The 13227-nt window shown below is 44.2% G+C and overlaps 1 protein-coding gene across 6 annotated transcripts in view; it reads left to right on the top strand.

The window, feature by feature from the left end:
• Nucleotides 1-13227, top strand: part of NCOA6 (nuclear receptor coactivator 6) — a 110481-nt gene that overhangs the window by 90476 nt on the left and 6778 nt on the right. For 4 of the 6 annotated variants that reach the window (XM_063600797.1, XM_034947062.3, XM_034947061.3 and 1 more), the window contains 2 exons: nt 2341-2377; nt 7518-7666. In XM_063600797.1, the coding sequence (XP_063456867.1) occupies nt 2341-2377; nt 7518-7666 (186 nt within the window). Of the gene's footprint in view, nt 1-2340; nt 2378-7517; nt 7667-13227 lie in introns of those variants that run through there. The other 2 variants (XR_004668130.3, XM_034947060.3) reach the window with 2 other exon arrangements.

The raw sequence follows: 13227 nt of genomic DNA, 5'->3' as shown, positions 1-13227 counted from the left end.
GTGGCTCACACCTGTAATCCCAGCACTTTGGGAGGCCGAGGCGGTCAGATCACCTGAGGTTGGGAGTTTGAGACCACCCAGACCAACATGGAGAAACCCCGTCTCTACTACAAATACAAAATTAGCTGGCTGTGGTGGCACATGCCTGTAATCCCAGCTACTTGGGAGGCTGAGGCAGGAGAATCGCTTGAACCTGGGACACAGAGGTTGCGGTGAGCCGGAGATTGCGCCATTGAACTCCACCCTGGGCAACAAGAGCAAAACTCTGTCTCAAAAAAAAAAAGAAGAGCAAACTAGGCCGGGTGTAATGGTTCATGCCTCTAACCCCAGCACTTTAGGAGGCTGAGATGGGAGGATTGATTGAGCCGAGGGGTTCAAGACTACCTTGGGCAACATAGTAAAACCACATCTCTACAAAAAATTTTTAAAAATTAGTTGGGCTTGGCATGCATACTACTTGGGAGGCTGAGGTAGGAGGATCACCTGACCCCAAGAGGTTGAGGCTGCAGTGAGCTGTGATCCCATCGCACTCCAGCCTGGGAGACAGAGTGAGACCATCCCCCCAAAAATAAAAATAGGCCAGGTGCGGTGGCTCATGCCTGTAATCTCAGCACTTTGGGAGGCCGAGGCGGGCAGATCACTTGAGGCCAGGAGTTCAAGACAAGCCTGGCCAACATGGCGAAACCCTGTTTCTACTAAAAATACAAAAATTAGCTGGCCTGGTACCGCGTGCCTATAGTCCCAGCTACTCGGGAGGCTGTGGCAGGAGAATCGCTTGAACCCTGGAGGTGGGGGTTGCAGTGAGTGCCACTGCACCCCAGCCTGGGGGACAGAGTGAGACCCTGTCTCAAAAAAATAAAAAACAATGAGGGTGAGCACTTCTTTTGACTTGAGTCATTTTCATTTTTGAGCACACATTACCTGAGTTTATACGTTCCAGCCAAGCCAGCAAAGTAGCAGAGACTCAGTGAATTGGTATCTATTTTTTGTGGATGGGTTTTCAGGCTTTGTGGGTACAAATACAGGAGGCTAAACAGCAATGAGAAGCAAAGATTCCCTTCTTTTTTTTTTTTTTTTTTTTTTTTGAGACGGAGTCTTGCTCTGTCGCCCGGCTGGAGTGCAGTGGCATGATCTCGGTTCACTGAAGTCTCTGCCTCCTGGGTTCAAGGGATTCCTCTGCCTCAGCCTCCCATCAAAGATTCCCTTCTACTAGCACCTTGCATTAAAGGCAGAGTAGTCCAACCTCCTTACATGAAAGGCTGCATCAATCTGATCTTCATAGCAATAATAATAGCTAATAACATTGAGTTATGACTAAGTGTCAGGTGCCATACTAAAATTTCTACGTGCATTATTTCATCTTCTTAACTTTGAAGTGGGTAATGTGATTATTCCCATTTTTTAGATAAGGGATTGAGCACAGAGATGTCAGATAATTTACCCAAGGTCACATGGCTAATAAGCATTGAAGTCAAAATTTTGAACCAGGCACTCTGACTTCATTGCCTTTAAGGTTACCATGTGATTAGTAGAGTAGGTTAGACATGTACACTGAGTAATGAGGTGCTGAATTCCCTCAATGGGGGAACAGGAATAGGGCTGTGGGAGGCCAGAGGCAGGATAGATCACTGCTATCTGGTACATCAGGGAAGGCTTTTGGAAAAGATGGAACTACCTAAAGGCACATAATAGAGAAAGCAAATGTTTTTCTGCTGGTGCTGAGGAAGAAGTGCATGGTAAACCCAGAGTGTGCTCATTGATGCAAAACCCTGCTAGACAGATTACTAAGATTTTCCTTGCTTGGAGGGCATTGCTGGGAGGTTGAGAAAGAAAGGAATAGAATGGGGTGTAAAGGCAATATCTGAAAGCAAAGCACTGTGCCCTCTAAAACTCAGTGAGGAAGTCCTTTGGAGAAGAATGCATCCTTAATAGATGTTCAAGACATATTTGAAGATTGCTTTTTTTAAAAAAGTGCCAAGAAGGTGGATGGAGATGTTTTAAAATGAAAACGGTCTCTTCCACATGAGAGGAAGAGACTTATTTTGCTAACCTGGTTGTAACTGGATGAAATATGAACAAGGAAGGGTGAACTTAGTTCTATTAATCCAAACAGATTATTTCACCGTGTGGAGTAGAAATAAAAATAGACCAAGTGTCTTATGTCCCAAACAAACCAAGTTGTATCTGTGCCAGCTTTGTCTCCATACCATGTAGGGTGAGAATCCTGCTGGGCACAGGGACACTTTAGCCTAAATAGGGCATAGAGAATTCTTGTAGACTCCTAGCTTCTCTCTGTGGCAGCTCCCACATTTCATTTCTATCCTTTATATTTTTTTGCAGAGCTGGAGGTAAATGCTGCCGTAGTCTCTGGACAAAGGTAAGATGATCATTTCTGCAGACGTAGCATGAACACAGCATAAGCCTCTTTGAAAGGTATCAGCTGTCTCAGTCTTTAAACCTCTCTTCACCTTGTCCTTTTCCTTCACTCTTGCACCAGTCTGTTTTTACTGCTAACGTAGAGAGCTGTCATGAGTCCTAATCCCTCAGAGGTAACATTTCTCTTAATAAAAGCTGGAGGCCAAGTTTCTACCTTTTATGGTTGTTTTCAAAGCTGAGTGAGATAACATGTTCTGCATAATGAGGAAATAGTAAATGTTCAATATATGGGAGCTGTTGTTACCATTGATATTAATATTAATAATAGTCCTTGCAGCTGTCTTCTAAAGAACAGTTGTTTGACCCTGAAAGCAAAAGAAGGAGAAAGCCAGGCAGGATCTGACCCAAAACCTATGCTTTTTTCTGTTACACTGTGCTGCTCCACATAACCCTACAAAATGAAATACATCTATGGCTTCAACTTCATTAGCTCTGTGGAGAGGAATATTACCATTTTCCAAAAGTCATGCCTTTTTTTGGAGACAGAGTCTTGCTCTATCACCCAGGCTGGTGTGCAGTTGCACGATCTCGGCACACTGCAACCTCCACCTCTGGGGTTGATGCAATTCTCCTGCCTCAGCCTCACAAGTAGCTGGGATTACAGGTATGCATCACCACACCTAGCTAATTTTTGTATTTTTAGTAGAGACGGGGTTTCACCACATTGGCCAGGCTGGTCTTGAACTCGTGACCTCAAGTGATCCACCTGTCTCAGCCTCTGGGATTACAGGTGTGAGCCACCACACACAGTCTTGTCTCTTTTAGTGTAGGAATGCACTGGATAATATTTTAAAGAACTTCTCATAATTGTACAGCAACTTCATAAGACACTTTCACAATATTTTTTTCATTTAATCTTCATATCATCCCTGTGAGGAGGTTAATAGCCACCATTTATTTGAATGTTGTTCCATGCCATGCATCCTTAATAGATTGAGCTACAAGTGCCCTAGATGTGTTATCTCATCTAATTTTCACAGTATCTATTAGGAAAGTAAATTCTGTCTTATAGATGAGAAATCTAAAGTTCAGAAAGGTTAACTAAATTGCCCAAGGTCACAGAATTAGTAAATGGTGAAGGTTAGATTCAAACCCAAGCTTTCTGACTTCAGAGCCCTGATATTTAACCTATGTATTGCAACAGACAAGGTGGGATTTATAGATCAAGAATCTAGAATGAGGCTGGGTGCAGTGGCTCACGCCTGTAATCCCAGCACTTTGGGAGGCCGAGGCAGGCAGATCATTTGAGGTCAGGAGTTCGATACCAACCTGGCCAAAATGGTAAGACCCCGTCTCTACTAAAACTACAAAAATTAGCCAGGCATGGTGGCACATGCCTATAATCCCAGCTACTTGGGAGGCTGAGGCAGGAGAGTCACTTAAACCTGGGAGGCGGAGGTTGCAGTGAGCCGAGATCATGCCACTGCACTCCAGCCTGGGCGACAGAGTGAAATTCTGTCTAAAAGAAAAGAAAAGAAAAAAGAGTCTAGAACGGCCGGGCTCAGTGGCTCACACCTGTACTCCCAACACTCTGGGAGGCCGAGGTAGGCAGATGGCTTGAGCCCAGGTGTTTGAGACCAGCCTGGGTAACATAGTGAAACCCTGTCTATACAAAAAATTAGCTGGGCATAGTGGTATGTGCCTGTAGTCCCAGCTACTTAGGAGGCTGAGATGGGAGGATCACCTGAGCCCAGGGAGGTCGAGGTTGCAGTGAGCCATGGTCGTGCTCACTGCACTCCAACATGAGCAACAGAGTAAGACTCTATCTTAAAAAAAAAAAAAAAAAAAAAAAAAGTCTAGAACATAGAGCATTAAATAGCATAGTCAATAAATGCATAGCTAAGACTTCACCCCTGTTCATCTCATTCCAAATTCATTGCTACTCCTACTATACCACTCTGCCTGTCTGATTTTATTTGGATTGGGCTAATGTTTGAATTCATCTGCATTTCTCAAGCATGCACCAGCTATTTGTCTAGAGAAAGAAGCTAATCAGACCAAAAATACATTTGGGGTATTTGTTTCCAGAGATACCTGAGCATTGACCATAAAAAACAGGATAGTCTTGCTGTGGCTTTTGTTTTGCCAGGAGAAAGAGGCACTTTCATTAGGAATCATCTAGCCAGGTACAGTGGCTCATGCCTGTAACCCCAGCATTTTGGGAGACCAAGGAGGGAGGATTGCTTGAGCTTAGGAGTTGCCCAGCCTGGGCAACATAGGGAGACCCTGTCTCTATGAAAAAAAAATAAAAAATAAAAAATTAATAAAAAATTAGCTGGTCATGGTGGCACTTGCCTGTAGTCCCAGCTACTTAGGAGGCTAAGGTGGGAGGATCACTTGAGCCTGGGAGGTCAGGGCTGCAATGAGCCATGATTGCACTACCCACACCCCAGCCTGGGGGACAGAGTGACATCCTGTCTCAAAAAAAAAACAAAAATTTTTTTTAAAAAAAGAACTTTCTTTCCTCAGAAGCTTTGACCATTTTCTGAGCTCCTAGCCAGAAAGCCATCTTCACCACCTCTCAACGGAGGTATAAATCCCCCTGACTTGTAATTCCACCCCAGCTCCAGCCTCACCTCTCCTTGACTTACCTTGGCTTATGGTTGGGTGTCGGGCAGCTGTTATACATAAAGCTATGGGAGTGAATGGTGTGTCCCAGTTCCCAACCACGGTGCTACTAGCAAAGGGTCCTCTGGCAGGAGTGAACAGTGGAAGGGTAGGGATAGTTGACAGTCAGGTTATGGTCTGTGTCCTTAAGAGGTTGACAGTCTAGTTGAAGACACAAAACATTAAAATAGAACACGATGTACAATCTGATGGATGCTCTAGAATGCCAGATAAAGACTGTGAACCCAAGAGACAAAAGAGACAGCTCTACTTGGGAAATGAGATCATGGAAGACTTCCCAGAAGAGGCAGCCTTTTGACCAGTATTGTTTTGTTTTGTTGCATTATTTTTATTTGTTACATGTCTTGCAAGCAAATTTAATTTTCTAAAGAATTTTTTTTCTGATCATTTTAACATGCGTTTTTGAACCATGAAAGTGTAAAAAATTATTAAAGAAAACCAGAAATTCAGATCAGAGAATTACAAAGAAGAAAATAACTCACCAGTAAACTAGTATTCCTACAACTCAACAATATTCACTGTACATATATTTTAGTTCATCTGCTTCTAGTCTTTTTCACACAGTGTGCACCCAAATATATTGTGTCAGATTTATGTGTATAGGGCTGGGCGTTGTGGCTCACACCTGTAATCCCAGCACTTTGGGAGGCCAAGGCAGGTGGATCATTTGAGGTCAGGAGTTCGAGACCAGCCTGGCCAACATGGTGAAACCCCATCTTTACTAAAAATACAAAAATTAGCCAGGCGTGGTGGCGCATGCCTGTAATCCCAGCTACTCAGGAGGCTGAGACAGGAGAATTGCTTGAACACAGGAGGCAGAGTTTGCACTGGGCTGAGATCCTGCCACTGCACTCCAGCCTGGGGCACAGAGCAAGACTCCATCTCAAAAACAAACAACAACAACAAAAGATTTATGTGTATATAGCTCATATTTATTCATATGTAGTTACATATATACTCAACACATACAACAATGAAAATGGAATTATACTGTTCATTGTGTTGGTAAGTTTTTCCCACTTGGTAATGTGTCATAAATCGTTTTGTCATTAAATAATCTACAACATGATTTTTCATGACTCCATATGGATGTGCCATGATTTAGCTAACTAATCTACTATCGTTAGGTATTTAGGTCTTCTGTTTTCACTAGTACAAATAAAATGTTTTAACTTCCTTATGTGTGGAGCTCTGTAAAAAGATTTGTTTCCTTAGGCACCTAGAAGTGGGATTGCTGAGTCAAGGGTTACACCAGAGTTTCTCAGCCTCAACATTATTGACCTTTGGGGCCAGATAACTGTTTGTTGTGTGGGGCTTACGTTTAGTGGCATCCCTGGCCTGTACCCAAAAGATTCCGGTAGCACCCCTCTCCCCACGTTGTGACAATCAAAAATGTCTCCAGATGTTGCTAAATGTCCCCTAAGAAGCAAAATTGCCTCCTTTTAAGAACCACTGGGTTATACAATTTACACTCCAGTTAGGAGCGTATGTAAATGTTTTTGTTCCTGTATCCTCAATAACAGTGAGTATTACCAATTTTAAATCTTCATATACTAAGAAAAGGGGGTTGGGGTGTGGACAATCAATATACCTAGCAGAGTATTGTGAATTATCCCCATACTGTGGCTTCTAATATGCTGTTATCTGACTCTACCGGGATCATTAGTAAATGCCAATATATGTTAATAATTTCCTAGGTTTATATACTATTTTGAGTTAATAGCAATTTTCAGACATCTTATATTAAAGACCATTTTCATGATTCTAAAAAATTACAAAATCCAAAATGTTTTAATTTTTGAAGGGAACTATTACCTTAGGAAAATGGGTGAGGGGCCTGGTGCAATGGCTCAGGCCTGTAATCCCAGCACTTTGGGAGGCCGAGGTGGGTGGATCACTTGAGGTCAGGAGTTTAAGACCATCCTGGCCAGTGTGGTGAAACCCCCATCTCTACTAAAAAGACAAAAATTAGCAGGGCGTGGTGGCACATGGCTGTAGTCCCAGCTACTCGGGAGGCTGAGGCAGGTGAATTGCCTGAACCCAGGAGGCAGGGGTCGCAGTGAGCTGAGAGCACCACTGCACTCCAGCCTGGGCGACAGAGTGACACTCTGTCTGGAAAAAAAAAAAAAGAAAAGAAAAGAAAAGAAAATGGGTGAGGAATTAGGGGAGTTTTGTTCCAATTTTTTTATGTCTTTTACCAGTTTTTCTACAGTTTCACCAACATTATGCTTTACTATTTTATTTTTACTAATGTAATAAGCTAGACTCACTTTTAAACCCCCAGTAACATAGAAGGCAATAGTGCTTATGACCCCAGGTTGAACTGCTTTCTCTCCAGAATAACTATATAGTTCTTAGTCTCCTACTTTACGAATGAAACTATCTGAAGAGCCCGTTTTTTGTGTGGCCTGGTTCCCTCACCTGCTTGGAAACTTTTTGCTTCCCTCTGTCAGCAGTGAGCCCAAAGAGATAGTTGAAAAGTCCAAAATCCCAAGCCGAAGAAACTCCCGAACCGAAGAGCCAACTGTGGCTTCTGAAAGTGTGGAAAATGGACATCGTAAACGATCTTCTCGACCTGCTTCAGCCTCCAGCTCTACTAAAGGTTAGCAGTGGGATGTGGGTGCTATTTGTGGGTCAAATAGAGGAATAGAGTTCTTACCACAGCAGTAGAAGACTTTGTCCTTCATCTTTGCTTCTGTTCCTGAAGTCTGTCAAGTGTCTTTGTCTTCTACTACCTGTTTGGTCCTTCCTTTATTTGTTCATTTAACTGTATGTTTTCTGTGTGTGTACTCAAGAGCAACAAGCACTGCTGGAAAAAAGAACATAACAGGGCAGATTTATTCCACTGGTTTTTGGGTTTTGGGTTTTTTGTTGTTGTTGTTGGTTTTTGTTTGTTTGTTTGTTTTGAAACAGGGTCTCACTTTATTGCCTGGGCTGGAGTGCAGTGGCACAATCACAGCTCACTGCAGCCTTGAATTCCTGGGCTCAAGTAATTCTCCTGCCTCAGCCTTCCAAAGCTGGAATTGCAGGCATGAGCCACCACACCTGGCCTTGAGTCCACTTTTTTTTTTTTTTTTGAGATGGAGTCTCATTCTGTTGCCCAGGCTGGAGTGCAGTGGCGTGATCTCAGCTTACTGTAACCTCCGCCTCCCAGGTTCAAGTGATTCTCCTGCCTCAGCGTCCTGAGTAGCTGGGATTACAGGTGCGTGCCACCTCACCTGGCTAATGTTTCTATTTTTAGTAGAGACAGGGATTCATCATGTTGGCCAGGCTGGTCTCGAACTCCTAACCTCAAGTGATCTGCCCATCTCAGCTTCCTAAAGTGCTGGGATTACAGGCTGAGCCACCATGCCCAGCTGATTCCACTTTAAATTCATGATCACCCACTTCAGATAGGTCCTGAATATGGCCCAGCTATCTTTCCATGTTTCCATGGTCAACTATCTTTCCCACTCTATTCTTTTTAAACCTGTGGTCCACACTTTCTCCCCCTCTCTCGGTAGAGACCCTGACCTCTTCACAGAGAAAATAGAATTCCCTCAGCTTCCCACTACCAAGAAATAAATCTACCAGTATCCTCCTTTGTGCTTTCTATAATAGAGCAGCTGTCCTTCCTCAAGTCTAAGGCCAGTTTCTCCATCTATGCCTTTGATCCCATCTCCTCTGACCTTCTTAAGAACCTTACCCTGTGAGTGTTCTCTGTTGACTACTATCTCCTTTTTAAATTAACTTTTCCCTTGGGTTCTGTGACCAAGAACTCTCTGTTGTCTTCTGCTACCACCTCTCCAGCTGCTCCTCCTCAGTCTCCCTTCCCAGCCATTAGATGGTGACCTTCCTCAGACTTTGATCCTGAGTCACCTTTTCTCTTCAAATTCGTATTTTCTCCCTAATGGGTCTCAGTCATGCCCCTCTTCTTTAGTAACAGCCTTTCACAGATGACTTGTAAATTTGTATTTCTATTTCTAGTACAGACCCCTAGAGATCTTAGACAACTGCATGCACATCCTTACTGGAACCTCAGACTCAACATATCTAAAACCAAACTTGTGATTTTTCACCTCCAACAGTGAGGTCCTCTGCCATTGTACCCCATCTCAATAAATGGCACCACCATCTATCCATTAGACAAGTCCTCCTTGATACCTCTCTCCCTCACCCTTATATCAAATTCGTCACAAAAAACTGCCCATTTTATCTCAGGTGGCCCTTTTCCATCTTCACTACTACCCACTAGCTTAAAACCCTTCAATGATTTACCATTGTAATTAGGATTAAAGTCCAAAAGCTTCAACCTACCCCACAAGCTTCTGTGTGGTCTCGGCCCTGTCATCTCCCAGCCTCATCCCACTTCCCTTAGCAAGTCGGACATGCCGTCCTCATTCCTCTGATCACAAGCCTGTGCATATGTTGCAGCTACTGCAGGGAGTGCTCTTCTCTCTGCCCACCTCTCTTCTCCTTAACGTCCCACCCTTCCTACTTATCTTAGCGCAGTTGTCACTGCTATGGGGAATCACAGCACCAGGTTCTTCTTCATAATACCACAGCTATAACTATGCCAGTTTGTGACATAGGTAATTAGTATGTATACTTGGTTAGGGCAGGAGATTATGTCTGATTTTGCTAACTACTGTATCTCTGGTGCCTAGTATGGTGCCAAATACAGAGATGTACCAATCAGTAATTATCAAATGAATAACCATCTATCAAATATGTATTAAATATTTACTACATGTCAGGCCCTGAGGTTATAATAGTGAAAAGACAGAGCCTCAGCCACGTGCAGTGGCTCACGCCTGTAATCCCAGCACTTTGGGAGGCCGAGGCAGGTAAATCACCTGAGGTCAGGAGTTCGAGACCAGCCTGACCAACATGGTGAAACCCCCTCTCTACTTAAAATACAAAAATTAGCTGGGTGTGGTGGTGGGCGCCTGTAATCCCAGCTATTCAAGAGACTGAGGCAGGAGAATTGCTTGAATCCAGGAGGCGGAGGTTGCAGTGAGCCAAGATCGCGTCATTGCGTTCCAGCCTGGGCAACAGAGTGAGACTCCATCTCAAAAAAAAAAAAAAAAAAAGTCTCTTGTCTTTACCACATTGAAAGACGAATTCTAATACTCTGTGTTAAATGTTAAATGCTATGATAGCAAAATTACATGGCACTATAAGAGCATATAGCTGAGATACCTTGCTCTTCTGCCAGGTCAGAGAAGGCTTTCTAGAAAAAAATGACATGACATTTAAGCTGAGACCTGAAGAATGAGGAGGCAGTAACCAGATCATTCTCTTAGGAAATGTGCTGAGCTTGAGTAGTTCAGTTTGGGTAAGGTAAGAGCTGGGATCCTGGCTGAGTACCTGATTATCAGCAGGACTGCTGAGAAACGGTCAGGTATCATTGGGATGCCAGCCTAAAGACCAGGCAGATTCTGGTGCACCCACACTAGACACTAGACACGGATCTGAGGACTCAGCTGCTGTTGGCAGGTTATGTCTCTAGGCAAGAATGTCACGATGCCTCACAAGAGCCTCTGGGAATAGGCCAGAGGTCATATACAGTTAAAATTGAGGTGTACAAAGTACCATCACCATACTCAGCCTGCTGGAGAGTTAAGGGGCAAAGGTGAGAGAGGCCTTCTTTCTTTTCCAGGAATAGTGTATACACCACAGTCAGGGTCTCTTAGGTATCCTCATTTTAGGTGGAGATATGAAGCCAATAACTTCATTCCTCCTCTCTGGGAATCATCTCTAGGCAGAAACTAGTTTGGAAGGGAGTACACTTTTCAGTATATTGAAGTACTACACTTAAAGCATAAAAGGGAACATGCCTAGAGTTCTGTGGGAAAATCTGCTTCCCCTCAGTTCTGCATGTTCTTGTAGCCTTTCACTTTCCCAAAAGAGTAAGATCTTCTAGGCTATAGAATATGGTATGTAATTACCTTTAAAGCGGGGAAAAGGTATTGGCCTTTAGAGATGTCACACACCAGATTTTTGGAACCTTGACCTCAGCCCAGAGCCTCAAGGTACTAAAGGGTTATTTACAGGGCACCAGAAAGAATCTAAGAAGCAACTGGGACAGTTAAGAAGAGATGCTCAAACTAGAACCGCTCTGTAGAGAACTACCAGCCAAGAAGAGATGGAAAGCTAGAACCTGTTTTTAAGGAGTGTTGGGGATGGGGAATAAGCCTGTACACTTAAACTGAACATTGTCCCACCGTGGCGGTGGTGATGTTGGAAAGCCTGGCACATCCTTGCTCTGAGGCTTAGCAGTTGGCTTAGAAGAGGCCATAATGACTCTCAGGCTTTGTGATCTTGCATGGAGGGGTGCTAAGTGTCTCCCTAAAGAATGGCATAGCTCTGGCCTGTCCCTGGAATCACAGTCATGTATAGATATCCGCATCAGTCGCAAGACCTCACGCCATCATTCTCTAACTGTCCCTGGTTAAGTTACTGTGTATGAGTAGAAAAACAGACTCAGTTTCTCCTGCTATACTCTTACAACACGCTTCTGACACCAGATGTAAGGTGTTTTTTTCCCCACACATCAAGCAAGCCATCAGTTCTGCCTCAGACACCAGCTGGGTGTCCTCCACTTCAATTCTGACACTATCTGCCTGGAGATAGTATCAGATCCACAGGTTTGAGGGCTCAGTCCCACAAGACTGCTGCCCACTTCCAATGCCAGGTGCAAGCCCCAGGTTGTTTTACCTGTGCTTCTGACTAGCTGGCTAAAAATTGGAGTTTCCACGAACCCCTCGTAACCAGGTCCAGTTAATTTGCTAGAGTGGCTCATAGAACTCAGGGAAACATGTTTACCAGTTTATTATACAGCTTTTTCTTTCTTTTTTTCTTGCTTTGTTTTGTTTTGTGACAAAGTCTCACTCTGTCGCCCAGGCCAGAGTGCAGTGGCACAATCTCAGCTCACTGCAACCTCCACCTCCCAGGTTCAAGCAATTCTTATGCCTCAACATCCCAGGTTGCTGGCATTACAGAGGCTTGCACCACCATTCCTGGCTAATTTGTGTGTGTGGGTGTGTGTGTATTTTTTTTAGTAGAGATGGGGTTTCACCATGTTGGCCAGGCTGGTCTCGAAGTCCTGACCTCAAGTGATTCACCTGCCTCGGCCTCCCAAAGTGCTGGAATTACTGGTGTGAGCCACTGTGCTTGGCATTTTTTTTTTTTTTTCATTTGAGACAGGTTCTCACTGTGTCACCCAGGCTAGAGTACAGTGGCATGATCATGGCTCACTGCAACCTTGAACTCCTGAGTTTAAATGATCCTTCTGCCTCAGCTTCCCAAGTAGCTGGAACTACAGGTGTGCATCACCATGCCGGGCTAATTTTTTAATTTTTTTGTAGAGATGGGGTCTCCCTGTGTGCCTAGGCTGATCTTGAGCTCCTAGCCTCAAGTGATCCTCCCACATTGGCCTCCCATATGAAAGTTTTTTTTTAATTTTTACTTTTATTTTATTTATTTATTTATTTATTTATTTTTAGACGGAGTCTCACTCCATCGCCCAGGCTGGAGTGCAATGGTGTGATCTTGGCTCATTGCAACCTCCGCCTCCCAGGTTCAAGCAATTCTTGTGCCTCAGCCTCCCAAGTAGCTGGGATTACAGGCACGTACCACCACACCCAGCTAATTTTTATATTTTTAGTAGAGATAGGGTTTCACCATGTTGGCCAGGCTGGTCTCGAACTCCTAACCTCAAATGATCCACCTGCCTCGGTCTCCCAAAGTGCTGGGATTACAGGCATGAGCCACCATGCCCAGCCAGCTTTTTTTTTTTTTTTTTTTTGAGACAGGGTCTCACTGTGTCACCCAGGCTAGAGTGCAATGGCACTATCATCACTCACTGCAGCCTCAAACTCTTGGGCTCAAGCAAGCCTCCTGCCTTAGCCTCCTGAGTAATTGAGACTGCAGGCACATACCACCATGGCTAGCTAAATTCTTTATTTTTTGTAGAAACAGGACTCACCATGTTGCCCAGGCTGGTCTAGAACTCCTGGGCTCAAGTGATCCTCCCACCTTCGGCTCCCAAAGTGCTGGGATTACAGGCGTGAGCCACTATGCCCTGATATTTTAAAGCAGTGGTCCCCAATCCCCGGGCCATGGACTGGTTGGTAGTGGTCTGTGGCCTGTTAGGAACTGGGCCGCACAGCAGGAGGTGAG

This window comes from Pan paniscus, chromosome 21 (genome assembly GCF_029289425.2).
Source record: "Pan paniscus chromosome 21, NHGRI_mPanPan1-v2.0_pri, whole genome shotgun sequence".
Lineage (NCBI taxonomy): Eukaryota > Metazoa > Chordata > Mammalia > Primates > Hominidae > Pan > Pan paniscus.
Note: the sequence above shows the minus strand (reverse complement) of the source record. Positions and strands in the feature narration are given on the sequence as shown.